The 25468-nt window shown below is 51.3% G+C and overlaps 9 protein-coding genes across 9 annotated transcripts; 3 read left to right on the top strand and 6 right to left on the bottom strand.

Moving 5' to 3' along the window:
• Window positions 1-164: 164 nt before the first annotated feature.
• EJ05DRAFT_507300 (uncharacterized protein) lies at window positions 165-4305 on the bottom strand. The gene is made up of 2 exons (XM_033747911.1): window positions 1160-4305; window positions 165-1109 (listed from the first exon to the last, which is right to left on the bottom strand). The coding sequence occupies exons 1-2, from the start codon at window positions 4240-4242 to the stop codon at window positions 566-568; spliced, it is 3627 nt and encodes a 1208-aa protein (XP_033604107.1). The 5' UTR covers window positions 4243-4305; the 3' UTR covers window positions 165-565.
• Window positions 4306-6345: 2040 nt separating this feature from the next.
• On the bottom strand, window positions 6346-7835 carry EJ05DRAFT_482506 (uncharacterized protein; the record flags this gene model as incomplete). Its single annotated transcript, XM_033745173.1, has 3 exons — window positions 6346-6974; window positions 7118-7730; window positions 7785-7835. The coding sequence occupies 3 exons, from the start codon at window positions 7833-7835 to the stop codon at window positions 6346-6348; spliced, it is 1293 nt and encodes a 430-aa protein (XP_033604106.1).
• An 813-nt stretch (window positions 7836-8648) lies between these two features.
• On the bottom strand, window positions 8649-11041 carry EJ05DRAFT_179609 (uncharacterized protein). The gene is made up of 3 exons (XM_033739579.1): window positions 10790-11041; window positions 10570-10734; window positions 8649-10508 (listed from the first exon to the last, which is right to left on the bottom strand). The coding sequence occupies exons 1-3, from the start codon at window positions 10872-10874 to the stop codon at window positions 8971-8973; spliced, it is 1788 nt and encodes a 595-aa protein (XP_033604105.1). The 5' UTR covers window positions 10875-11041; the 3' UTR covers window positions 8649-8970.
• On the top strand, window positions 10661-11703 carry EJ05DRAFT_472628 (10 kDa heat shock protein, mitochondrial). The gene is made up of 4 exons (XM_033743223.1): window positions 10661-10734; window positions 10790-11153; window positions 11214-11441; window positions 11500-11703. The coding sequence occupies exons 2-4, from the start codon at window positions 11151-11153 to the stop codon at window positions 11581-11583; spliced, it is 315 nt and encodes a 104-aa protein (XP_033604104.1). The 5' UTR covers window positions 10661-10734; window positions 10790-11150; the 3' UTR covers window positions 11584-11703.
• A 508-nt stretch (window positions 11704-12211) lies between these two features.
• On the bottom strand, window positions 12212-14235 carry EJ05DRAFT_535022 (putative flavin-binding monooxygenase). The gene is made up of 2 exons (XM_033749224.1): window positions 13307-14235; window positions 12212-13243 (listed from the first exon to the last, which is right to left on the bottom strand). The coding sequence occupies exons 1-2, from the start codon at window positions 13959-13961 to the stop codon at window positions 12384-12386; spliced, it is 1515 nt and encodes a 504-aa protein (XP_033604103.1). The 5' UTR covers window positions 13962-14235; the 3' UTR covers window positions 12212-12383.
• A 925-nt stretch (window positions 14236-15160) lies between these two features.
• EJ05DRAFT_491400 (amino acid transporter) lies at window positions 15161-17476 on the bottom strand (the record flags this gene model as incomplete). The annotated part of the gene is made up of 9 exons (XM_033745975.1): window positions 15161-15200; window positions 15253-15402; window positions 15497-16468; window positions 16520-16644; window positions 16700-16725; window positions 16774-16845; window positions 17002-17030; window positions 17193-17376; window positions 17407-17476. The coding sequence occupies 9 exons, from the start codon at window positions 17474-17476 to the stop codon at window positions 15161-15163; spliced, it is 1668 nt and encodes a 555-aa protein (XP_033604102.1).
• A 767-nt stretch (window positions 17477-18243) lies between these two features.
• EJ05DRAFT_179510 (uncharacterized protein) lies at window positions 18244-20134 on the bottom strand. Its single transcript, XM_033739578.1, has 2 exons — window positions 19849-20134; window positions 18244-19797 (listed from the first exon to the last, which is right to left on the bottom strand). The coding sequence occupies exon 2, from the start codon at window positions 19691-19693 to the stop codon at window positions 18698-18700; it is 996 nt and encodes a 331-aa protein (XP_033604101.1). The 5' UTR covers window positions 19694-19797; window positions 19849-20134; the 3' UTR covers window positions 18244-18697.
• Window positions 20135-20317: 183 nt separating this feature from the next.
• Window positions 20318-22879, top strand: EJ05DRAFT_179507 (kinase-like protein). The gene is made up of 2 exons (XM_033739577.1): window positions 20318-22794; window positions 22843-22879. The coding sequence occupies exon 1, from the start codon at window positions 20525-20527 to the stop codon at window positions 22610-22612; it is 2088 nt and encodes a 695-aa protein (XP_033604100.1). The 5' UTR covers window positions 20318-20524; the 3' UTR covers window positions 22613-22794; window positions 22843-22879.
• Window positions 22880-23131: 252 nt separating this feature from the next.
• EJ05DRAFT_460485 (MFS general substrate transporter) lies at window positions 23132-25388 on the top strand. Its single transcript, XM_033742614.1, has 2 exons — window positions 23132-23826; window positions 23887-25388. Exons 1-2 carry the CDS (start codon window positions 23464-23466, stop codon window positions 25255-25257), a joined length of 1734 nt encoding a protein of 577 aa, XP_033604099.1. The 5' UTR covers window positions 23132-23463; the 3' UTR covers window positions 25258-25388.
• The last annotated feature ends 80 nt before the right edge of the window (window positions 25389-25468 follow it).

Genomic DNA, 25468 nt, shown 5'->3' with positions numbered 1-25468 from the left:
CGGGGCGCCAATGCATCTAAACTCCGATTATTACCGACGCGACGCGACAAGGCACGTGATCGGCAACAGAGAAATAATCTAGTTCACTTCACTTCTTTCTTTAAACACAGAAGCCCCGCTTTTCCCCCCGCGACAAATCGACCACGAAGTACCACGACTAGGTTAATCTATGAATTACCTCTTCTGTAAGAGGGGGCCTCGTGAGGCCAATGGTTGTCGGGGTCGTCATTCACCACCACTACCGCCACCACTTTGGCACATGGGTAGACAGCGGGTCGTCTGAAGATTTGTTGGCATAGTGTTTACAAGCACGACGTCAACGTCAACGACTATAGTACAACAGGCCCCGTCTCGTTGTGAGCTTGAGAGCACCACCAGTGCAGTTGAATGAGGTAGTCCATCCCTTACTCTATATCAGTATAAGCCCAGAAGGCAATGAATCTTGTATTACTCTGTTCCCAGAACAACAAGCGCTCTCCCCCTATTTCGCGATCTTTGCTTTTCAGTACCACCGCTGAACGCCATGCTGCCGCGATGCTGCTATCTATACGTACAAGTACACCAATTACATCAATTCCATGGGCTCGGGTTCCTCGCCAAACGCGAAACGCCCGTTTTCCAGCGCACTCTGGCGATCCAGTTCAGCCTCATACTCTCTCCGTATGTCATCGAGGGTCAGAATTCTCCTCTTTGGCGCCTCCCTCGCCTTGCCTAACCGGGCTGAGCCACCACCAAAAATGCCGCCGTCTTCCACCTTGCCCTCGGCAAATATCCATGCCTGGTCGGGACTGACCGATGCAAGGGTGTTTATGAGGATGAGGTAGCCCTGAGTCAGAGCTTCATCGGTGGAAGTAGACGATGATTGCAATCGCTGAAGTCGTTCGTAAAGAATTGATGCTGCGCCGCGGAAGTCATCGCGAGAGATACGATATGCGTACAGAATTTTATGGTAAGGCGGTCCGCTTGAAATATTGAGCGTCTTATGGCATAGGCTTTCTAAGACTGTATCGACCTCTGTGGATAATGTAGCGAGCGGAAGGCGTAGAAGCGCAGCGGATTGACTTTGCGTTGTCATACTTGTGACAAGTGTAGTCAAATTCGCTTTGCGCCTAGATATTCATTAGCATTCGCGTGTTGAATTGTCTTGGCCGTGACTTACAGTGCAGGATCTTTCTGCCGCACAAGGGCAGAGTAAGCATCTTCAAAGCAAGATGTCTTGATTGATGCAGTAAAGAGTCTTGATAAGATTCCAGCTCGGTCACCGTGAGTATCATTAGTTGGTAGAACGGGCGGTTGTTGCAGTGCAATCTTCGCAAAGTCGACAACAAAGGAATAGGCCTTAGCAGCCTCGAAAAGGTTCATGAGATGCGCTGTGAACTGGAGCATACCGTGACAGAACAGACCGCGATCACTGACAGGAATCATGCCCATGCGATCAAATGTTCCAATACTAAGCTGTTGATTAGAAAGACCAGGGGCAGCTTTCTTGAAGTTAACCGCCGCCAGCGTGTAGCTTCCAGCCGAAAGTAAAAGTTTTCCCCGCAAGTAGAACGACCAGGGGGAACATCCCAAGAACTTCTGAAAAGTCGCAGCGTGATCATACTGCTTAGCGCGGAGCAATTGCACCATGACATCTTCCGTGAGGTCTGTGAACTCAAAGGTACCAAAGGGGTCAAACGTCCACACACGTGCCCAATACGATATGTGTTGAAGAGGGTCACCGGGTGGTATGCGGATGTCGAAAGCACCTGAACTCATCTGCAACCACATCAGATTGGACTCGACCGCGTTCGAAGATGGGTCCACGATTGTAGTCTTATAGAGCCATCTCAGCAAAACGTGCTCGCGAAAAATGGTCAGGATCGAGGCAAATACATAGTTGGCATCGAAGCCAGGAATATCTTCCGGTTCCCAGTAGTAGGCCATGTACATTGTGAGTACAAGAAGGTCCAGGAGAATTTCGATCTGCGTTTCTACCATCTCCTGAGAAACACGGAGAAGTAGCTTCATCCCAGTCTGATTGACTGCTTTGCCCCGAAGCTCTCCTGTTTGGCTTTCTGAGAATAGAGTAAGAACTTGGCTGTAGAATTCAGGCTTCTGATCTCCTAAGAAAGACAGGCTTTGCTCAAGCTGCAACGCATCATCGTCGTTGATCTCTGGGTCGAGCTCACACAACGCCTCAAAAGCCTGTAGCCTCTCAGTGATAGAGAGAAACGGCTGTTCGTGAACCTCTCTGTCCACTGCAGTCCTGAGACGCGACTGAAATTGGGCCGGGAGCCTTCTGCGAAATCTTGCGGCTGCAGCAAGGAGCATTGACATCCTTATAGAGTCCACATCGTCCAAGGCGCTATTGAGAGAGTCCGGAGGAGGCTTGCGAGATTCGCTAGCTAGACGTAATAGTCGTGTGTTTTCAATGAGGATTTCAACCTTGCTATTCAACCGAATTGGTGCGACGTAGTCAGAGAGTACTAGCCAGGGCGATGAAGTCGCTGTATCGTACGAGAGTCTAAGACACTCTCCCCTGCGTTTATGTAGGTCCTGCACAAGATCGAAGAAAGTGTGCCATTGCAAGTCCAGGTCGTGCTCGAACGTTGCATAATCGGATGTACCTTCAACGTCTTTCTTGAAAGTGACTGCTGAAGCTACAGCTCGACACATGCGTTCTTTCAGGGGGTGCTTGACATTAGAGCTTCCATTGCCTGAGTCGGAATGAGCGATACCAGATCGATAGATGCAAAGCGCTGTCTCCAGGGTTGGCAATGAGTAGCGTCCAGGAAACAACAGGAAGTCTGTCCACCGATCTGAGCAGCCAAACGTCGAGTTCAAGTGTTTTGATGCCGCATTCGACGGAATGGTAGGGTTCAGCCTGAGATTCGATGCTGTCAATGGGCCAGGATCGACAGTCGCCCACTCATCATGCCAACTTTCCTGTAGCTCTCTAGATGGAGCGAATAGATTGAATGTAGTTGTGTATGCCTTGCTGCTTGGGCCGGATCTAGCTCGGATCCAGATCCGAGCGTTTAGCCATCCAGTAGACGCTTCAACGTGGAACTCCTCCAGATTCCAGACAGTCGTATTCATGAGTTCATCAACAGGCGGTATGAAGCTGAACTCTGGTTGAATGTCCCGGAGGCCCAGTTCTGGGTTGTCTGCATTCATCACGCCCCAGAATTTGAATCGATGTTGCTTAGGAGAGTATGTTACCACATAGTACAGGTCACTGCCTTGTGGTGCGGGGACAGAGATGACCTGGAGAAGCTGCGGTTGAGTTGCTCCAAACATGTACTGTCCCGTCTTTTGCAGTTCTTTGAGATCTTCGTCGAGCAGATCTGCCTGGACGCCAACCTTACCCGTGTTCAGGTTCCACGCTTTCAGCGTGTGATTCAGGCAGACAGTCCACAGGTGGTCCTTGTCTGGCGACACCGCAAGATCAGCGGCAGAGTTGCCGATCAGATCATGGGTGCCAAATTTGATGGTGCTCTCGCTCTTCCACGGTATTAATCCTCGAAAGGAAGATCCCCAGCCCTTTTCGCCAAATGGTGTTTCAACCCACACGGTGCCGTCGTCTCCAGGCTTTCGCGTCAGCCGTAGTAGTCCTCCATCGTGTAGTGATACCCAGAGCTCCAGGGCGCTGACTGCAACTAAGCGATACGGATACCGAAAGCTAAAGCTAGTCGGGGTATGGATTTTGCACCACTCGGAAGGGTCTTGCTCCGAAGCCTCTGGTTTTGAGAAGAACGTCTTTGCAAGCGTGATTGTGTATATCTCATTCGAAGTTGTGATTGCAAAAACTGCGATTGCATCGCGATCTTCCAAATCCGCCAATGCGATTCCGAATGGCTTGATCGCAGTAGGAAAGGCCAAAAGGAACGTCAAGAATGCTTCAGGATGCGTTCCTTCTTTTTCTCTACTCTTGGCTCTGCTTATGTCTCTAGTAGGGTCAACTGACCGAATTTCCAATACTTTGCGATCGTCCAGCAAGCGCCATAGAAAACTCCGAGGATATTTGTTCAAGGATCGAAAGAAGACAGAGCCTTCGCTTGCCAGATGCCTTCGAGCAAAAGCATTCTCATCCTGTTCCACAAAGTTCTCGTTCAAGATAGTGCGCTTGTGTTGAGATCGCGAGAGAAATGAGGCCGCGTTCGATGAAGGTAGGGTTATCGCAATCGTACTATGGCGCTGAAATTGTTCGAGGTCTAGTCGAATCTCTTTGTAGAGATGGGATGCAGGTGTAGTAGACATGACCAACCCATCCAAGCTGGCAAGAGTTCTTGCGTTAGGAGCGACGCGAGTTGTCGCATGGAATATGTTGTCTTGGGCAAGCTCTCGAGCTTGAGATTCAAGGTTGTCGCGCGAGGGTCCGCGCCAACGCTAAGCTTCGTAAGGCTGAACGGCCCTTCGCCGTAGGTTATTTACCTGCCTGGACCATGAGCTTTCAATTCGGCAACTGAAAATATGTGTATCATTTAGTCGTGCTTGATTAAATTACGAAATGCCACCGACTCCTACGCCAGCCTTGCCCCAGTACCCTTATGCCGGAAAATGCTATGCGCTGTCATAAACATCCAATGCTGAGTCTCATACACTTTTGCGTTATCATACTCGGCTCATCACACGCGTACGAACGACCAAGCTCTAATCCTTCTCTAGATCCTTGGGGCTAGGATCTCCAATTCCATCTTCGTTGATCGCGAACATGCAATCGCTTTCAGGTAGACACGGACTGTCATAGATCTTACATATCCTTGTTTCGCCCCGCCCTTTCTTCAAACTCAAGCGAGTCGTACTAGCATGGGCAATGATGTTGCCTCCGATAGGCTTCTTCGGATCAGGATTGAACATTGCGCTTGGCCCGCCGTCCACTTGAGCAACAACTTGATTCGTTATGACGACTGCGATGCCGAACTCATCAGCGAGCCGTTGTAATGTACGCATGAACTTTGCCAAGTGGACTTGTCTGGCTGATAGCTCTCCACGACCCGCAAAGTCAGTCCTGTAAAGCGATGTCGCAGAGTCGACTACCAGAAGAGAAAAGCGAGTCTCTGTCATCATCTGTGCTGCTTGATTGAGCAGTTGAAGCTGGTGATCTGAATTGTACGCTCGTGCGTATGCGACGTTGTCGAGTACCTCTTCACCCGAGAGCCCGTAGCGATTGGCAACAGCAAGTAGCCGAACAGGCCTAAAAGCATGCTGATCAGACAATGGTGGAGAAATGTCCTTGTAAAACGTACCTGAAGGTCCCTTCGGTGTCAATGTACAGACATTTGCCTTCGCCACCACCCATATCAAATGGTAACTGACATGTAACAGCTAAAGTGTGACATATCTGACTCTTTCCCGTCCTGAACTCTCCGAATATCTCAGTCACAGAGCCAGTCTCTATACCACCGGCTAAAAGTGTATCCAACTGTTTTGATCCTGTCGTTATACTTATGAGCTCGCTGCGACGCTGGTGCATTTCCGTCGCGGTGGTGAATCCCATGGGGACCAATTTTGAAGCTGTAAGTATCGCCATTAGTCTATCTATATATTGAGTCTCATTCCATGATCCGTACCTTCAGCCAGGATCTTCGTGGCTTTCTGCTCAGATATACCCTTGATCTGCTCGAGTTGTCTTCGTGGTGTATATGCGACGGATTCGACAGTATTATACCCACCGTCGACTATAAGCTTGATATCGCGTGCCGTGAGGCCGTTTACACCCTAATAGGAACACAATCAATTCGGCGACTCTACTACTGTGATAGGTCGTGACATACCTCTAGCGCAGACAGAGGGGTAGGCGCTCCAGGTCCTCCCATACCAGCATCCTCATATTCTTCTTCGGCGCTCATTTCGACGTTGGAGATAACAGCTGTAGTACGATTCGAATGCGAAGGGCGAGGAGAAGAGGCTGTTGGGTCGAGTGGCGGAATCATCATTCAGACGCGCCAAGGTCGATACTGGTGACGCGCTTTGTTTTAGCGCGAACGCGATATCACGTGCTCGAGTCAAAATCCCCACAACCCTTTCCACTGCAAGGTGTCAAAGTTGTCAATCTATGTCAAGTCCATTATGTTATATTTTTTGGATCTACAAACGACTATGGAAGAGTATTTGTGACTAAGGATGTCAACATGTTCGTGACCATATGCAAGTATGCCCAATATGGAGTGCTGCGCTACAAAAGGGTTGAAAAGGAAGCCAAGACCAGCACTCAGTTTGGTCGGGAGGATCCAAACTAATGTACTTTGGCTGCAAAGATAGGTGGGAGGAAAGGTCAAGGTCCATTCTTATGTCTTTCCGTACCGACAGTACTTTACTCGGCTTGACATAAAGCATAGTATCAAAACATAAAAGAACCGGTCATGAAGCGCTGCTTCGAGTAGTGAAGCTATGAATTCTGCTTTGAGAGACCTGTGTACTTCCGGAACACCTCTTGTGTAGCTGATTGAACTGGAGATTCTTGGCAATTCCAGGCACTTTCTCGAGACCAGTGCCTTCAGAACCCCTGGGAGGGGATACAATCTTTGGATGGAGTTTTCGAAACATTTGAGACAAACGTTTACGACTTCTATGGCCATTTGACATAATTGTATCGGATGGTGGAGGTAGGCTTGTACGCGTGTCGGACGGACGCAACGAGTGTCTCGGCGGTTTAGAGTCTGCCACCAACGAAAATCTACGTAGACGGGCGTCTGTGTTATCCGGAGATGTCGGTGGTGTTTCCGGGGAGCTTCTGGAGCTTCTCAAGTCAGACATCTGGCTCAAGAAAGGATTGGAAATATTGGCCAAGGATTCGGTCGAGCTCGGCGTAGGAGACCTGAACCAGGAAAAATTGGCAGAGTGTCCAGACATATCAGATACACTGTCACTTCCATTGTTCTCCCTAAGGCGACGGATCCTAGGAGTGAGTTGGCCAGTCTCTGCCACATGAGAGAGTCGGTGGGCCTGTAACATGTCGAGTGCAGCCGCAAGACTCTCTGAGTGCGATCCTGACAGGGGAGATACTTGCAGGCGAATGCAGGGGTCTACACAAGAGCTTAGATCCACCGACGACCTGGAACTGTAATAGATTGAATGTTCTGAACCCGAGACGTTAGGGAGAAGTTACCTGAAGCTAAAGAACTCCACTTACCATCATCGCTTGAGGCATACGAGCCAGCACCATTCATGCTGGTGTTTCTCAGAGTATGCGCAACCCTTGAATTCCAGTCAAAGGGAGAGTCCAGACGAGTATTATCTGTAGAAGCGGAGGACTGTTGACTTGCGAAGGAACCTACATTCGGAAATAGTGACGGTCCATGAGGCCGCATAGAAGAGATTCCTTGTGAGCTCTCGAGATAAGTGCCGTGATGTGCTGGCCCAGGAAGACCCAAAGTGGACATGTCGACTCCTGAAGAAGAATTTGTCTTGGACAGAGAAAGCGAACCCGAGCAAGAGCTACGAGGACTTCCAGAGACTGGAGTCGCGGAAACCGAGTTCCATACACCAACAGCTTCAAGCCCATGCTCCAAGGCACGGAGTCCAAACGGAACCTCATCACCCTTCTCATTGACAATTGTGTCGTACTGTGCTTCGACGTTCCTAGTCGTTATGGCGTTCTTGTCTGCGATTTCTGCATATGCCCGCAGCCTTTTCGTGTCGTACCAGAGCTTCCAGAATCCGATGCTGAGAGTAAGGGCCTGGCTAGTCAGTGGGATCCCTGGCTGCTCGAATGAGTTGTAGCTTACTATTCCCCCGGCTAAGATCTATAGATCGTGATCAGTAAATGCTCTTCCTATGCATGAATGACGTCGACCTACCAAGGTCAACTTCTGCCATAACGCCCAGTCTAGGAAGAAGGTATCGCCCATTATAGCAACAGGAGATCAGCTTCGAACAGAATGCTGGCAGTGGTATAATTCGTAGGGGGAAGCGGAAGAAAGACTCATAGGGAGACAGAGTATGAAGGAGTGACGTTCAGTGAAAGCAAAAAGAAAGACCAGGCATGGCGTAATCAGAACCGCAGTTCGTATCGATGATATTCAGGACCGTGAATGTTCAGGGCTCGGTCTATGCAAGATAGCAAATCATAGTGTGAGAGTGGATTGCTTGCTTCTGGAAGGTGCAAACGAGACCTACTTAGCCGATCTGTTAGCAGAAGAGACTTGAAAACATGGAAAGAGGAGTTTTGCGACTTAGATGAATCTGCATTATGCGAAAGACTAGCCATTAGATATGTATTGCGGATAAGCCGTGGAATTTGACCATGTAAGCATTTTGATCGACTGCGGCTCACGAAAATTATAAGGACAGGGCAGTGTTGTATAGCCGTCAATATCGTCAATCTTCTCCATCGTTGCATATTCCAGACCACACGTGCATTCTATGCACGAAAACCCGTCAGTTACTGTCCTGTAGCCATCAGAATGTAATGAATCGGGCAGTTGAACAGCCCTCCAACATCAGTACAGGTAATTGGTAAAAGGTATTCTCGTGTTCGTATATAAGCAATATTCCTGGTATAGTACATATATACTTTCTCACTCGACCACTAACGTATCACTAAAGACCAGGAACGCTATCTCATCGGTAAATTTGACTTTGAGAAGCCAGGCATCACTGTAATCTAAGGCCTGTTATCAATTGATTCTGGGTCATTTCACTAGTGGAAATGGCTATACCTTCACATCAAGCACTTTGGGACCTGATTACCAGCCACACAAAGACGTAGTTTCTTTGCGCCAGCCCATCCACTCCAGTGGATAGTCGAACGTTTAGCCAGGATATAATGCGACCTGATTGAGAACATAGAGCGTCATATGAGATATGACAATATGCTGGCCGATACATCGTCCTACGTCGATGTCCGCATCGTTCAGTCCTCCTAGCGCAGCTATGGCCGACAACCTGCGAGGAATCAAGGCCTAGAGGTAGTGTTTTGAGACCAGATCAGTTTGATCAGTGAGTCACCGAGTAGAAATGGTTTTCCGGACCTTCCGTGTCTCTTCAAGACTTTCCCATCAGCTTTTCTACAGCCAAACGCGACTCAAGCCACGGATCCAGCTTCTTGTATCTGATATCCCATCGAAGTCCCCGCGTCATAAATCTGGCGTTGACCCAGCCAAGACTCGGCAATGCAACTACGCGGCCACGGTCACGTTCTATGGTCACAGAGCACCTGGCGTCTATACACTTGTTCTTCACTGTTGCGTCGATAACGTCCGCACATCCATTCTTGCCCGGAGCCCAGTTGTATTCCTGGGAGCCTGGATGGGCGTTCAAGTGGGTTAAAAGCTTCCGATGTGCAATTATGGCGTGTGGATTGCTCACTTGAGCTATCACCGGTAGGCTATGCCATCCCCTTTTATGGACCACGCTTTTGATCAATCGTTTGAGCTTCTCGATGTCGGGACCCCTTAGCCCGGAATAACGGTAGAGATCCCCAAGTTCTTCCTCGTACAATGGGCGGATCACGAGCGGCTCTGTCAGGGGGTTCTTGACCTTTATCCAGTACCGGCCGTCCCATAGCGTCCATTGAGTGTGCACTGGTCCTGCGTCGTGGTCGGGGTCGACGGGAGGAATTAGCATCAGCGGGGCCGAAGAAGTACTTGGTGGCTTCTCGCGAGTGAACAGATATGCGGAGCGATGTATATCCCAATGAGGAAGAGGTGAAGCGGCCGATACCAAGACTCCAGATGTTGTAAAAGAACGGATAGGCGTGGCGGCTGCTATCTCCGCGTCATTGGACGAAGTAAACCACGGGAACAAGCTCGACATGGCGTTGCGTATTTGCGCAAGCTCAACTTTGTGCAAGGGGGATACCATCGATAGAATTTTGCGGACGAGGTGTTGCCCAGCAGAATTGCACATGATCTCGTCTGGTGGAAACTGGACACGCAGTGAGCCGATACGCGGCTCAAATTTCATTTTACATTGTTCAAGGAGCGATTCCACTTCGCGGTCTATCTGCGAGTACCGCTTGACGAGGCGATCTATGTGACCGGCAATAGATTTGGGTTGAAGAGCAAGAGGCAGCCGTTCGGACTTCAGTAAATGTCGGACTGTATTGCGTACAGTATATGTCGGATCGTGGTTTGTAGAATCCTCTACCCACGGAACTCCGTTGGCCTCACAGGTAGCACGCAGCCGCCCCTTGGGAAAGGATAGGAGTGGCCTCAGTATCTGAACACCCCCTGTCTCACAATCGCGCGCAGGAGAGACGAACCATCTGCGGGACTCCCACATTTTGAATCGGGCATCTGATGGGGTTCTACCACCGCTTTCATACACGCCATGAAGACCTTCACATTCAGGTATCCCCGCCACGGAATTCATCGGCCGCCGCGTCAATCTCCCAGAGATGATGTTCATGAGCATTGATTCGATCCGGTCATCCTGATGGTGGGCTAACATGAGCCTGTCACTGCCGTGATGCCCGCATGCACGTCCGAGGGCTTGATATCTTGCTTTTCTGGCATATGTTTCGATTTTTGGATTAGGTCCCTTGCCCGTGTTGGGAACGGAGGTTGTTAAGATCTCAGGCTCTATACCGACTGAGAAATATGATTAGAGCGGGCTAATTTCCAATGGAGATATATATCATACCTTCACGAGCAAGCCAATCCGCCACCTTTTGAGCCTCTTTTGAACTTTCGGGGCGGATCTGATGGTCGACGATGAAGGCGATTGGTTGAAAGCCAAACTCAGGGGGCAACTGTTTGACGAGGTATGCTAGAGCCATGGAATCTACTCCACCACTGATACCAAGTGCTGCGATGATCGTTAGCAGATATCAACCTCATTGTCAGAGAAGGGCCCAACTCACCCAAGCGGCATGACTGTCCTTGTGGTCTCCATATTGAGAGGAACGCCTTTGCAAACTCTGCCACTGAAACTGGTGTGTATACCATACCACACTGCTCATACCCGACCCTACTCGGCCAGGGCGTGTTGTAGGCAGTGCGATGGAGACCATGCAGCCAGCTCTTGGACAACCTCGGTGGAGAGAGAGCTCAAACAATCGATTGGTCCGTGCGTATATGAGGTTCTGGAATTTTCCCGGAGTCGACCATTTTCCTCTCGTCATCTCCGCCTCCGCCGCAATACAAGAACAACAAACTTCAAACTATCATCTCTCAATTGCATCTTTGTCGTCGCGATCAGATTCATCTACTCAATCCATCACAATGGTGCGTTGTGCTTCGCCCTAGTGCACAAAGCTCGATGATCATGGCTAACACGGAATCTAGACTACCGCCCTCAAGTCCATCAAATCCCTCGCTCCTCTCCTCGACCGCGTCCTCGTGCAGAGAATCAAGGCCCAAACAAAGACTGCCGGTGGCATCTTCCTCCCAGAGTCCGCGGTCAAGGAACTCAACGAGGCCAAGGTCCTGGCCGTCGGCCCCGGCGGTTTCGATAAGGATGGCAAGCGCATGACACCCAGCGTCGCACCCGGCGACAAGGTCTTGATTCCACAGGTGAGAAAATCCATCTCCATGGTCTGAATTCAGTCATAATCCTAACATCTGTTCCTAGTATGGCGGCAGCCCGATCAAGGTCGGCGAGGAGGAATATTCCCTGTTCCGCGACCACGAGCTCCTTGCAAAGATCAACGAATAAGCACATGCGCTCTCTGAAACAAAAACGATGTGTTCTCTCGAAATTCATGTATACATATATTTGTCGGCGTCGTCAATGCGTAACAGAGGCGTCGTCGCGGCGCGTCGCAATTCTTGGGGGCATTGTACCTAATCCGGCCACGACCGCCCTTGCATCAGCGTAGCCCTCCTCACGACTTCTCATATCGGTCACCACCACCTCTTCACCGCCCCCTGTAATGTAGTATATCAAGATTTAGACTTGTAAAAAGCGTGGAATTGAAGACGAATCGCCTCTCATACTGATTTCCATTCGGAGCTGTGTTGTTGTGATTGGATAGGGGTCCTCGTATCAGTGTTCAAAGATACGAGGACTCGTGCACTGTGATACTCGAATCAAGACGTTAAGGGAACGACAACGCATACCTACACATCTACACCCTATCCCAGATCCCCTCTCTACTAGGACTAGAACACTGAAGACGCACCCTCCACACAAATCAGGTTTGTCATTGACCTCTTGCAACGTATCACAGTAACGAAGCGCTCTCATCCGAATCTTAGCTGGCCCGTCTATTAAAGACGATGAATAATGTGCAAAAATTGTGATGGCACATCAAACATAGAACAGCAATAGACCGAGTACGTTGGACAGGAAGATTGATTATATTTTAAAAGCGAGGTATATCACGCAGCACTCTATGTAGCACTCTTGCAACGCAGCCTCAAACGGCCCACCCACACAATTCCCAACGCCTAGTCCTCCCCCATCGTCTGAAACCATCCACACAACAACGAATCACACACCCACAAACCACACCTCTAAGCAACCTTCTTCGTCTCCCCCCTCCGAAACACCGTCCCCTCAGTAACATCACAATGCACCGCCGCCCAGCGATCCAAAATATAATTCTTCCGCACCTTCCACGGGCCCCGATCCCCAGCCGACGGCAACAAGCCCTTCGCCTTCTCCAAATACGTACTATTCAAATTCATCGGACTGCTCGGCTTCAGCGCCGCCGGGCCCTCGAGATCCTCGGGCGTGAGCGTCGGCGTGATGGACGCATACCCCTGAGCCTCCATGTACTTCATGATGCGCGTGAAGAGCAGAGCGGTGCAGTCTGCGCCGAGCGTCCACGAGGCATTCGTGTAGCCGAGGACAAAGGCGGCGTTGGGAAGGCGCGACATCAGGGCGCCGCGCCACTGGAATTGCTCGTAGAAGGAGAAGGGCTGGCCGTCGACGGCGATGCGGGACCCGCCGGCGAGGTGGACCTTGAGGCCTGTCGCCGTGACGATGATGTCGGCGGGGATCCAGGTGCCGGCGGTGGTCTGGATGCCGTCTTTCTTGACGAGCTTGATGGTGTCGGTGACGACGGTGCCTTTGCCGGCGCGGATGGCTTGGAAGAAGTCTGCGTCGGGGGTGACGCAGAGGCGTTGCTCCCAGGGGTTGTAGGTTGGTTGGAAGTGTGGGTCTTGCGGGAGGTGGGAGCCCTTGAGTTGTCGCTTTGTGACGAGGCGGATGGCGCCGCGGGCGGCGTTGGGGAAGGTGCGGCAGAAGTGGAAGAAGATGAGGGGGAGGATGAGGAATTTCCAGCGGGTGAGGCGGGAGGAGAGCCAGGTGGGGAGGGTGCGGTGCCAGATGGAGCCGAGGGGGTCTTTGGCGGGTTGGGGGATGATGTATGCTGTTTGGGGGGTTAGCTGTGAGTCTGAAGTTTGAGATTGAAGAAGGGGGAGGAGGGTCTTACTGGGACTGCGCTGCAGCATGGTGACTTTTGCGGCTTTGTCGGTCATGTTCGGGAGGAGGGTTACAGCCGTGGCACCGGATCCGATGATGACTACGTTCTTGTTGGTGTAGTCGAGATCCTCGGGCCAGAACTGCGGGTGAATCCGCTGGCCCTGGAAGTTATCCAGGCCAGGAATCTGTGTTTGGAGCGGCGTATCATAGTCGTAGTAGCCGGTGCTGAAGAGCAAGAAGCGCGCCTTGTACCTCTTCTCAGTGCCCTCATTATCAACAATGACGTTCCAGTTTTGCTCCTGGGACGACCAGTCGCTGGACAGGACTTTGTGCTTGAACTCGATTTTCTTGTCGATGCCAAACTCCTCTGCAGACTCCCGGATGTAGTTTCGGATCGAGGTACCGTCTACAATACTCTTGCTGTGAGCCCATAGACGCCACGGGAAGCCGAAAGTGTGCAAATCCGAGTCAGACCGGATACCAGGGTAGCGGAAAAGATCCCATGTACCACCGATGGCACCACGAGATTCAACGATCTTGTATGTGAAGTGTGGGAGTTCGGTCTGGATGCGGTACCCAGCGTTGATACCAGAAACACCAGCGCCCACAACCAGGACATCAACGCTCTCGGTAGACACCGACGACGGCGGCTGAATAGACCCCATGATATTGTCCGTGACGTCTCACAGGTGGTGCAAGGCAATACTCCAGCAAGACGTTTCAACAGACACGACGAAAAATATAACGCGTCGTGCAGGAAACAACTTTGTGCGTCGTACCGGCAATATACAAAAGTTTAATAGTGGGGAAAGGAAAGTTGATGTGCGACAAGGAACGGACACGGTCCAGGGCCAGGGGGGCGTCTCTAATATTATATACAACAGGCCCTATGCTTTCTCCTCTTTTTGTCTCAAGCCTCTCTCTGCTCGTGGAGGACTCTGTGCAGTGGGAAGAAACCGACCGAGGCACGTATGGGGCATGGATGAATGGTCTTGTATTATGGGCCCCCTAGTCCGGACATTCTGTGTGCGTGCTGCAGGGGGGGACAATCCATTCCCCCCCTCTCGAGTCTCCGTCACGACGACGACTCACCACCGCCACTAGAGGAAGAGAGGGAGATGCCGAGGTCTAATGACGCCCACACTACGGACCCCAGGTTGGGGAACGAAACGGTCAGATAGTCAACAGAAAGCGTGCTGGTGTCTTCGCCATAAACCCTTTCCCACGCAGTAGGCTTGAGCCGCGCCAATTCATATGTTTGGGAAACGGACGCTGAAAAGTCAAACGCCGATGCGGACGCCGGACCGAGGCGCGTTATTCACATGGCGTTCGGCCGTCTGTGCTCCCGATACAGAGGTATTTAGGTGCACGCACGGTAGGTGTAGAGTTTCGTGTGCTTTTTCAAAAAGCACAGCCTGTGAAGCATCTGTCGCACGCAACGGTGAAGAGATAAAAGCTGGACGATCGCTGTGAGACGCAAAAGCATAGAGCATAAGCATTAGCATATCAGTGGTGTACAGCAAGTATAAGTGTGTAATATCCACGTTGGTGGCTGAAGAAACAAGCCACAGCTCGTGTCATTGTGGCGTTCTACTGTACTGAAAGTTTCATCTGACTCCACGTTCAAGAACCGCGTTGTTGGGTGGCAGGCACTAGCTTTATCGGGTTAGCTCAGTGGCTCATGTGGTAGGTTCACCACACTCGTCTCACTTCGAGCACGTGATCGTCATGAAGTTTCAATATAACAGCTGCAGCTCATTCTGTCTAATTGCCCTACAGTCTATGGGAGCTATGAGGCCTGCTCACAGCTACATCTACTTGTCCCGGCATGCCGTACCACATTGCTGCATACCTCTCCAACATCTCAGCTAAAAATCTTGTTGAACCACTTGTCAACCGTGTTTCTACCTGAATGTCAGCAACAGCATCTACTAAACCAACATCTCGCATACTCACTTCGGTGGTTCAGGCACATAGGTCCGCTGATACTCCTCAATTTCAGCCACATCCCTATACAAATCGACCTCGCTCGGGGCCTTGAATTTCGTCTTGTGAATGACCTTCCATCCAATATACAGCACGGGAAAGGCGCCAATCATAAAGTACCTGGGGGAAACAAAAGTCAGCAGTCACTCGTTTTCGTATACAGTCCATATGAATCTAGCAGATCTATTCATGGATCAGAGGGCTTGAAACTCACGAGAACAAAAACGTCGGCACGTCCCACTGCCCGGGCAAAAACACCGCATAGCCACCCACAATCGCCATCAGCAGCGTGCCCGTAAGCCCGATATACGCGATATACGGCTGGAAGAGCGCGCGGAACGGCAGTGTATTGCGATTCAGACCCTGTGCCTCACACGCCTTCTTGAATCGCAGGAAAGTGAAGCACATGACACTGAAATTGAGCAGCTGAGACGCCGTCACAAGACTGACAAACCAACTCAGCACAACAGCAGTGTTTTCAGAAAGCTGGAGGAACGAAAGCAGCGCGATGAGAAGGACGATCCCGACGGAGTAGTACGGCACGCCGTTGCGATTGCAGATAGTAAGAAACTTCGGCGCTTTCCCCTCGAGAGCCAAACCGAAGAGACTGCGGCTCGCGCAGTACACGTAGCTATTTCCAGCAGAGAATGCGGATGCAAGCACCATCGCATTGACGATATGCGGCAAGACCCTGATCTGCAGCCTATTCATCGCGACAACATACGGACTCGCCGCCGCGCCCGGCTCGCCGTCCTCAAACGCCCGAATCATGTCCTGGTCGTTGTACGGCACCAGAATACCGACACACAGACTGCCCAGCACGAAGAACGCCGTCAGGCGGTAGAAGACGGCTTTGTACGCGCGCGGCATTATGACGCGCGGGTTCTCTGCCTCGCCGGCGGCCATGGAGACGTAATCTGGTCCGGCGATGGCGAAAGCAGCTTGGATCAGGCACTGGAAGAAGCCGAGCCAGCGGCCCGTGTCGCCCGTGTATGAGAATGCGGGCGGAGATGTGAATGCCCCTGGATCGCGCCAGTATCGGAAGCCGAAACGGTCGCCTAGGGGGTTGCCGCCTAGCATGGCTATGAAGGTGAAGATGATAAGACCGACGATTAGAAGGACCTTGCCCAGAGCGGCCCAGAATTCGGTTTCGCCGTACCATTTTACGGCTAAGAGGTTGATGAGGCTGGGTGGTACTTAGGATGATGAGGTGCAACATATTCTGGTGTTGACTTACGCGTAGAGTGCTATGACGATAGTGATAATGACCCCGGCGTGCACGGCGTCGCTCCAGAAATGAATGATGAGGTTGCAGGCTACAATTTCGAATGGTACCAGAGCGGCTTGGAATACGAAGAAGTTCTGCGGGATACTCAGTCTACGTGACTCTGTGATACTCCGAGTGAGATATAATTACCCAACCCGCTGCGAATCCAAACGCTTCTACAAATACTTTAGCATTCTTCCAGTGTCTTTTACAATCTTACTTACCATCGACAAACCTGCCAGCGAAGCGAATGAAGGGCGAGGATATGGGGAGATATGTGGCCATCTCAGCCATGCCTACATGACGACAGTCTCAGTAATGGTCGAATGTTGGACTGTGCGATTGGATCAGGCGCTATGGGAGATATTTCCGGGGGTATGGAAACTGCTTGTGGGCGTGTGTTTCTCGGAGGCATAGTGCTGTGGACAAGGAAGAGAAATGGAATTGCATACACAGTGTTACGCATAAGACGAATCCACACCTATTTGACACATTCATATAAGGCTCTGTTCTGAATGCTTTCTGTATGCGTGTATATTCATGATCCATGATGGCATACACCTGGAGTGATAGTCTGAAAGACTGCATCCATGGGCATGTCCTACCGACGTTCTGTTCTGGCATTGGGAATGAACCAACTCACCATATCGTGTACGCAATAAACAGACTTGCCGGGCCGCCTTGAATCAACGGACGACCAATCTGCACATAGAGCGCCGTGCCAATCGTACCGCCAATGCCAATCAGTTGAATATGACGAGGCTTCAACTTCCGGTGCGTGGAATCGTGAGATACAGCAGCTTGATCGTTAGACGATCGAATCGACGCTCGACGTTCGGGATCGCAAGCCTTCTCACTGCCCGGCGAGCCTCTAGCATCAACAATCGACGCTGGCTTTGTGCCGTAATCGACACTCGTAGAGGCCATGAGGTGTAAGAAGCCCGCGGCGCAAAGGCGAGATGGGATATTGCGAATTGAAATGCGCTTTCCCACTAGAGAAGAGATTTGAGAAGTAGACTGAAGAACTCGGCCACGAATGCCATGTAGCTATCTATCTATCCAGCTATCATCCAACGAGAGGAATCTAGAAGTCGGACCGGCCAAGCTTGAAAGGGTACCCCCAAGAGAGACGGCCAAGAAATATCTAGCCAGAGAAGTGGGAAAGCCGGGCCACACAGATCGGGCGCAGCAACCTCTTCATTCAGGTCAAAGGATGCCAAGAACTGATAACGTGCAGTAGTCGCATCCATTAATTATCCTTTCTTTCAACTAATATGGTACCTTAGCAGGTAACGGCTTTCAAACTCCTCCTAGCCCACCCAACTCATTCACTCATTGCTGGCTGCTCTTCCTTCGGCCGACGTATGCAAGGGAGCAACCGGTATTCTAGTTTCGCAGTCCTCCCACACACTCCCAACCACCTGCATGAAAACCCCGCGCGACTTTAGGCCAACATTCTCCAATAGGAACGACCTCGGGACTCAGGCGAGAATAACTATCGCCTTTGAGGCTTGGAGACGTTACCATTTCCATCTGTACGACAGGCCGTAAATATCGGGACGTAGCTAATCGTGCGCCCGCATCATGCCGACCTATTGAGCACTTTTTGTCATTGGCAAAAAGTGGAGATGCAGTTTGTGACGTATTAGTCCTGTATTCCCCGCTCGAGGCTAGTAGAGTGGTTCCCGTATGTCAACTTATATAGGTCTTGGCGATCCATGGCGATGGCGATGCGGCATCTATGCAGCGCATGGTCCAACGCCAGAAAGGATCTATACAGTAATCACACGAGCTACATCATCTCTCTCCTACACGCCTTGGGGTAATTCTTGCCGGCTGGCTGAGCGAAGGGTCGTGTCTGCGCCGTGCACTATGTGAGTGGAATTTTCGACACTTGGCATGCGAGGGACTGTGCTTGGCTGTACCGCTCCACATGGATGATACCGCTCGGTTGCTGCAACAGGGGTAAGACGATAGCACCGTTCAAGTGCCCCTTAGCAAGCTCAACACCTCGGTGCTCGGTGGCGAGTTATACCATGAATTACCATGAACTAAGAATCAAGCCAGCGGCTGAAAGGTGAGCAAGGGAGTCATAAGAGTAAACGAAAATCTGTCAACGCTTCGCTGAGAATAATGTTCAATGCTGCATCAAAACAGAAACGTGGGTATCTCATCTAACGAATACGACTTGTTATTCTGCTGTTTTTCTTCCTCCTTCTGTTTCTTTGCTCGCTCAGCTCGACGTCGGTTTAGAAGCTCACGAGTCTTTAACGAGGTCGAGGATTTCATAGACCAGTCATCTTCATCTGCTACGGAAGAGGCCTTTGGAACTGATCGCTCAGTGTAGAAAGACCTCCGCGTAGTCGAGTCTGACTTCGGCGTCGGCTTGGATCCGCGAGTGGAGGTCGATGCCTGCGTGGAACCTTGTGCTATTGATGACTTGCCTAATGATACTCGCTCTGATGGTTTCTGAATATCAGATGCGTTGTGTGATGCCTTCTGCTTAACGGATACTGAATGTGCAGCAGGAACTCTATCATCACGATTCGCTTCAGGCCTTCGCGAGAATCGCGCCGGAGCCGGGGCATCAAGGTCATTCTCGTCCTCCGATAACAGTCTCTCCTTCACCGCCCCAATCTCTTGCGCAAGTCCAGCCATGCTATTGTAGTCCGCAGACGAGGAGACAGCGCTGGGCTTTGTGGTTCTATGAGGAGGCGATAATCTAGCTTTCTTGTAACCTGCCGCAGCACGACTCTTTGATTTGATACCGGCTGCTGAAGCCAGATTCTTGGATATCGGGGGCGGTCGCCTCATGAGCTTGCCCAGATGTGGTTCGAACATCCATGGAGCATCATCGTCTGAAGAAATATCATGCGCGGTTGCAGCCAACCCGGCAACGGCGGCCTGCTGTGTCTGGTCTCGCTTTCGGCTCTTTTCCATACGTGTGATATCTGCGCTTGCCGCATCTTCATTCACAGAGGGTCGGGAGAGATTGTTCGTCCTGCGCGCGGTTTCGAGCTTCGCGAGGTTCTTCAGTCGCTGATATTCCGCACGGTGTAGATGTCGCGTGAAGAGCTTGGCTGTATCCAGAAACTCGTCTTCAACCATGATCCATATATCATCAGCAGCAAGACCCTCTTTCATAAACCTGTCTTGTGTAAGCCTGTGAAGCAATTTCGCTTAACGTAAGGCTGACTCCTCTTCTAATGGCGACGGAGGTGGTACTGGTGAGCTTGATGCGGCTCGGACTACGTTACATTAGTTATACTATGTGCGCAGTAAGGCGAATATGTCTATACCAAGTCCTGTATTGCGCCGTTCTGTTTCAATATCGTCATCGGTATGATAAGTAGCGACTGCGGGGCACTTCAATGGTGGAGGCACCTTCTCAGGCCCGCTGTTCTTGTCCGTCGCCCATGGTAGCTGGCGAGGCATTCTCGTTACATGACTGGCAGTCTGAGGATAAGGAGGTCCAAATGTCGAGTTGGCCGGTAGGGTTATGACTAGCCGTCTGAGTGGTGTTAAGATGACATTTGAGGTCGTAGCGTGGACGCGCTTCATCTAATATGCCAAGAGGCGTCTCGACAGAATCGCGTCACACGAAAACTCGTGACCATATGCATCATGCTTTCGTGTACATTATAGAACCTCTTGGAATGTTTTGGATGTCCGAAAACAGCATTGCCCATGTACATCGCGCCCTATGACTGGTATATGTGTGTCTGCTGCACATCTTCTTCGACTCAGGCAGCCATCATAGGAGTCGCTTGTGTAGGCCAGGCAGATACTTCAATCTGTCCTTACACCATCCATGCTTTCGATGTCAACTATCCGCCCTCAAGCTTCTTAACTTGTCACGAATCCTAGAATAGGCTGCTCCCTGGCTTTCTGTAGCTATGGACTTACAGCTACGCCAGTTTCGCTAACACATATGTCCGATGTGTCGCACTTTGCTAAACCCGCCAGCTGTTTATCATGAGCTCTTTTTTTCGGTCACCAAACGATGTAACCAGTTCGACAACTGACGATACTACTGATGCGGAAATCTCGACGTCTGTTGAACATGAGCGTGGCGTTGATGCCTCTGGCGTCATTTCAAGGATCCAAACTCTCTCCACCGACACATCCGACCGAGAGCAAGCCCTGTCAACCTCAAAAGACCTCCCCAATCAACAGCACCAGCACAAAGATCTCCTACTTCACTCGCTCCTGGAGGAGAAAGCTTTGGCGAACGCACTGCAGTCGCTCAATAATGCGGGGGATCGACCTCATGGCCATGTCTACTCCGCGAGCGATTCCGAGGTCAAGGCGCTAGCAAAGTCGAAGTATCAGTCTATGGCTACTCAACTATCGTCCCTAGGTGTTCTAGGCTCCGGGTCTGAGGAATCACTACGGCCGCTACGTGATCGGTATAGACAAGGTTTGGACTCACTCTTACAGTCACAAGACGCCGGTCTTGACCTGTCTGATGGAAGCATTTCTGGCGCTTTACCCAGCGCTCAGGGCCACGCCGACCTTTCTGCCACCCTTGGTAGATTGGCTTTCGCCCATAACCCCTTCATGCAGTACTCTATGACTATTCCGAACAATGATCTCATGCCACTCCCACTCCAACGCTTGCTTGTGTCTCACCGGGTCTGGGAGACATCCAGATACGAAAAAGACTTTGAGCAGATTGCTGTGCTTGGCAAGGGTGGCTATGGTAAGGTGTTTAAATGCCGCCACAAACTTGATGGTATGGATTATGCGATCAAACAGATTGTCCTTAGCCCTGGAAAAGTGCAGCAGATTCAGGATCGAGGAGAGACTGAATTGAATCATATTCTTGCAGAAATACGCACAATCGCGCGTCTCGACCACCCAAATATAGTACGCTACTATGGTGGGTGGTTAGAGATGGCTCCAGTGGAGGCACCGCCCGCATACCCCTCTATCCAGTCTCGGAGGAATATGATCGAGGGGCCTGCCAAGGGAGAGAGCTCTCGGTCTGCATCTGATCTCGTTGCTTCATCTGTTTCAGAGTTGGCCGAAATCCGTAACGGAAAAAACCTTTACGAAGAGCCTAATGTTGTCTTCGGAGACGACACAGCCGGGTCCGTTCCGGAGGAAGTCGACTACAGTCCAAACGAGCTCATCTCGAAGGAAACCCCAGCACAGCGTCGTCAAAGCAATGCCACCGTCTCTTCAATCCGATCGAAGAAGAGCACGGTGCATAGTGCCAGGGGAGATGATAGCTGGGGCCACGAAGTCGATGAGATAATTCCACGTACTTCCATCGCACATGAGCCTTCAACGTCCCTACAGGACTCCTATGTGACCTCTTCTAGGCACGAAGCGTCAGACAACAAAACGCTTGCCCCTCAGCTCACGTTACATATACAAATGGGTGTCCATCCAATGACACTCGCCGATTTCCTCAGTCCACCGCCCAGTGCTCATATCGCAAATACCGCATCAGGCCTCCGACATTGCTTCCACGTTAAGGCATCTCTTCGCATCATATTGTCTGTCATGGACGGCGTAGAATATCTCCACTCCGCGGACGTGATTCATCGCGACCTGAAACCGTCTAACATCTTCCTCTCGCCTTTCACCGAACCCGTGGTTCCCGCCGGCTGCGTCAACCTCTCTGACTGCGACACATGCGCACTCAACAAAGCTCCCGGTCGTGGTCATATCGGGCTGCGCATCGGTGATTTTGGCCTTGTTACAGCCATCGCTCGCCCAGAAGGCTCGCGATTGTCCGCTACAGCGAAAGCCGTAGGCACAGAGTTCTACCGGCCACACACGGCATCGCCCATACCTAGCGCAAAGCTCGACGTTTTTTCCTTGGGCATCATTCTATTCGAGCTGGTCTATTCCTTTGGAACGAAGATGGAGAGACACGAGACATTGAGGCGTTTAAAGCTTGGACTACTACCAGAGGACTTCTCAGATCAAATCAAAGACAAGGACTGTGAAGTGGAGAGATTGATTTTCGGTATGACGAATGACGATGAAAAGAGCCGATATACGTGCACAACCGCAAGGCTCGCGATCAACCAAATCTTGGCGAAGATATGAGATATCTGACATCTTGATGCAAATGTACTTCAGGTCCCACTCCGCTCCATTATGGCACTTGTACATATACGCCTGGCCCAGCAACACCTTCGGTCTCGATGAAGACTCGGACATGAAAGGGCGCAATGATCTTGTAAATACGAGTAGACTCAGTGAGGTCTCCTCACAGTTCTTTTAAATAGGTAGCCAATATGACCGTTTAAACAAACCAAAGTAATGACGAAAAAAAGATTCCCCAGATAAGTCTTGGCAGTAAGGCGAGTGGAGAAGGTGTCTTAAAAAGTGCATACACATTCAATATCTCTACAGCGCCACCATATAGAGTGACGTCGAGTCGTGCTGTCAAAATAACCTTCTGGCACAGGCATAACTGCAAAATAACCGTCATGTCTCCTAATCACTCGGCTTTTAACCGGACGGCTCACGCACCGAGGCTCCACTAGCTCCCGCGGCCGCCGATCGGTAGATCATGATGGAGATCTGTGCAGACAATCGCATTTTTTTTTCTAATTTAGACGTCATCGATCTCCAATCGCCATCTTTTTCTCCATCTCGTCCACCACCCAATTCGCCGGGTTCACTAGTAATATGACCAGCCAGCTCTGCGCACGGCTTTACTTTGTCGCGTGCGGCGTGCGTGCTAACTGTTTGTGAGCCGCTTTCTCATACTATTGCATGTCGATGATGTAGATGACTTTTGATGGATGACCAGTGTAGGGCTGGAGCGTTCGTGTCGAGGGCGTTTGTTTATATCCACTTTGCGCGCGCGCCATGGGGAAATCTGGCTGTTGCTTGTCTTACACGTTCCTGTCTCCCCAAGTCCTTGTTCTTTGCTCTAGTAGTCGTGAGCCATGACTGAGCTCATCCGCGACACGCTCTTCGGGCATACCATCCGCTTCGTCTCGCGCGGCAAGTATCTCAAGTTTTCTGAAGAGCGGGATCCCAGTCTCTGGAAGCGATATATCGACGAGAAGAAATCTGGGTATGCGGCGTTTCATGGCAGTACGGAGCCGCCAGAGGGTGAGGAAGAAGTCAATGGTATTGGTGGAGTGAGGACACGCGACGAGCGCCGTGCGAATGGAAATAGGGACTCTGATGCTAGCGAGAAGACTTCTGTCGATGGAGATGTGAACCATGTTAGTGGAGTCAAGGTCGACCCGGAGAAGGGGAAGGATATACATCTTGTTTCGTGGTTTGGAGATGATGATCCTGAGGTATGTCAATTGTACATCATCAAAGTCCCCATCTCGCAAAGCTAACATGACAATACACAGAACCCCCAAAACTGGTCCCTCTTCAAAAAATGCTTCGTCACATTCCTCATCTGCCTCCTCACCTTCAGCGTCTACATCGGCTCCGCCATCTTCACCGCCGGCATCACCGACGTCGTCCGCGTCTTCGGCGTCAGCCAAGTCGCCGCCACGCTCGGCCTCACCCTCTTCGTCGCAGGCTACGGCCTAGGGCCCATGATCTGGAGCCCCCTCTCCGAAATCCCCCAATTCGGCCGCAACCCAATCTACATCGGCACACTCTTCATCTTCGTCCTCTTCCAGATCCCCACCGCTCTGGCATCAAACTTCGGAATGCTCCTCGCCTTCCGCTTCCTAACCGGCTTCTTCGGATCCCCCGTGCTCGCCACCGGCGGCGCCAGCATCGGCGATATCTTCTCCCCGCGTAAGCGCGCGTATGCAATGGGCGTCTGGGGCATCGCCGCCGTATGCGGGCCTGTCCTCGGGCCTCTGGTCGGTGGCTTCGCGGCCGAGGCCGAGGGCTGGACATGGACGATCTGGGAGCTCATGTGGCTGTCCGGCTTCTGCCTGGTGGTCTGCTTCATCTTCCTGCCCGAGACATCGGCAAACAACATCCTGTACCGGCGCACGCGCCGTCTCCGCCGCCTCACCGGCGACGCTAAACTCATCTGCGAGCCCGAGCTCATGGCCGAGAACATGACGACTCGGGACATTGCCGTCATGACGCTTGTCCGGCCGTTCACGCTCAATTTCACGGAGCCGATGGTGTTTCTGCTGAACTTGTATATCGCGCTCGTGTACGGCCTGCTGTACATCTGGTTTGAGTCCTTTCCCATCGTCTTTGTCGAGATCTACGGCTTTAGCCTGGGCCTTGAAGGCGTCGCGTTCCTGGGTATCTTCGTCGGTGCATTGCTCACTATCCCGCCGTTCTTCTGGTACCTGCACCGCTACCTCGAGCCGCAATTCAACGCGAACGGCGAGCTCAAACCCGAGAAGCGCATCCCGCCGTCCTTTGTCGGCGCAGTCTGCATCCCGATCTGTCTGTTCTGGTTCGGGTGGAGTGCGCGCGAGAGCATACACTGGATCATGCCGATTATCGGCAGTGCGTTCTTCAGCGTGGGCGCGGTGCTGCTGTTCAACAGCGTGTTGAACTACTTGTCCGATGCATACCCGGAGCATGCGGCGTCTGTGCTTGCGGGAAACGATTTGTTCCGGTCGAGTTTCGGTGCGGGGTTCCCGCTGTTTGCGAGTGCGATGTATAATAGGCTTGGTGTTGGGTGGGCGAGCAGTCTGCTTGCGTTTTTGGGCATTGCGTTCATTCCGATTCCGTTTGCGTTGTACTTTTATGGTGAGAGGTTGCGGAAGATGAGCAAGCATGCTCGGAAGGACTTTTAGATGCTGAGTAGACGCATAGAGGTTTTGGGTCATGGAGGAGATGGAAATTTTTAAACCTCTGGGAGACGTGTAAGGATAGCATTATGAGGGAGTATCGCATGGCGTTACTGGCGTTTACAGAATATACCACCATTACGAACATTGTACATTCGAGATTGTATTGACATCCGTACTGTCCTCGTTAGAAATTAGTGACCTGAAGCTATGCTTC

This window comes from Pseudovirgaria hyperparasitica (assembly GCF_010093815.1).
Source record: "Pseudovirgaria hyperparasitica strain CBS 121739 unplaced genomic scaffold EJ05scaffold_2, whole genome shotgun sequence".
In the NCBI taxonomy this organism is placed as follows: domain Eukaryota; kingdom Fungi; phylum Ascomycota; class Dothideomycetes; order Acrospermales; family Acrospermaceae; genus Pseudovirgaria; species Pseudovirgaria hyperparasitica.
This window is presented reverse-complemented; position numbering and strand designations above follow the sequence as displayed.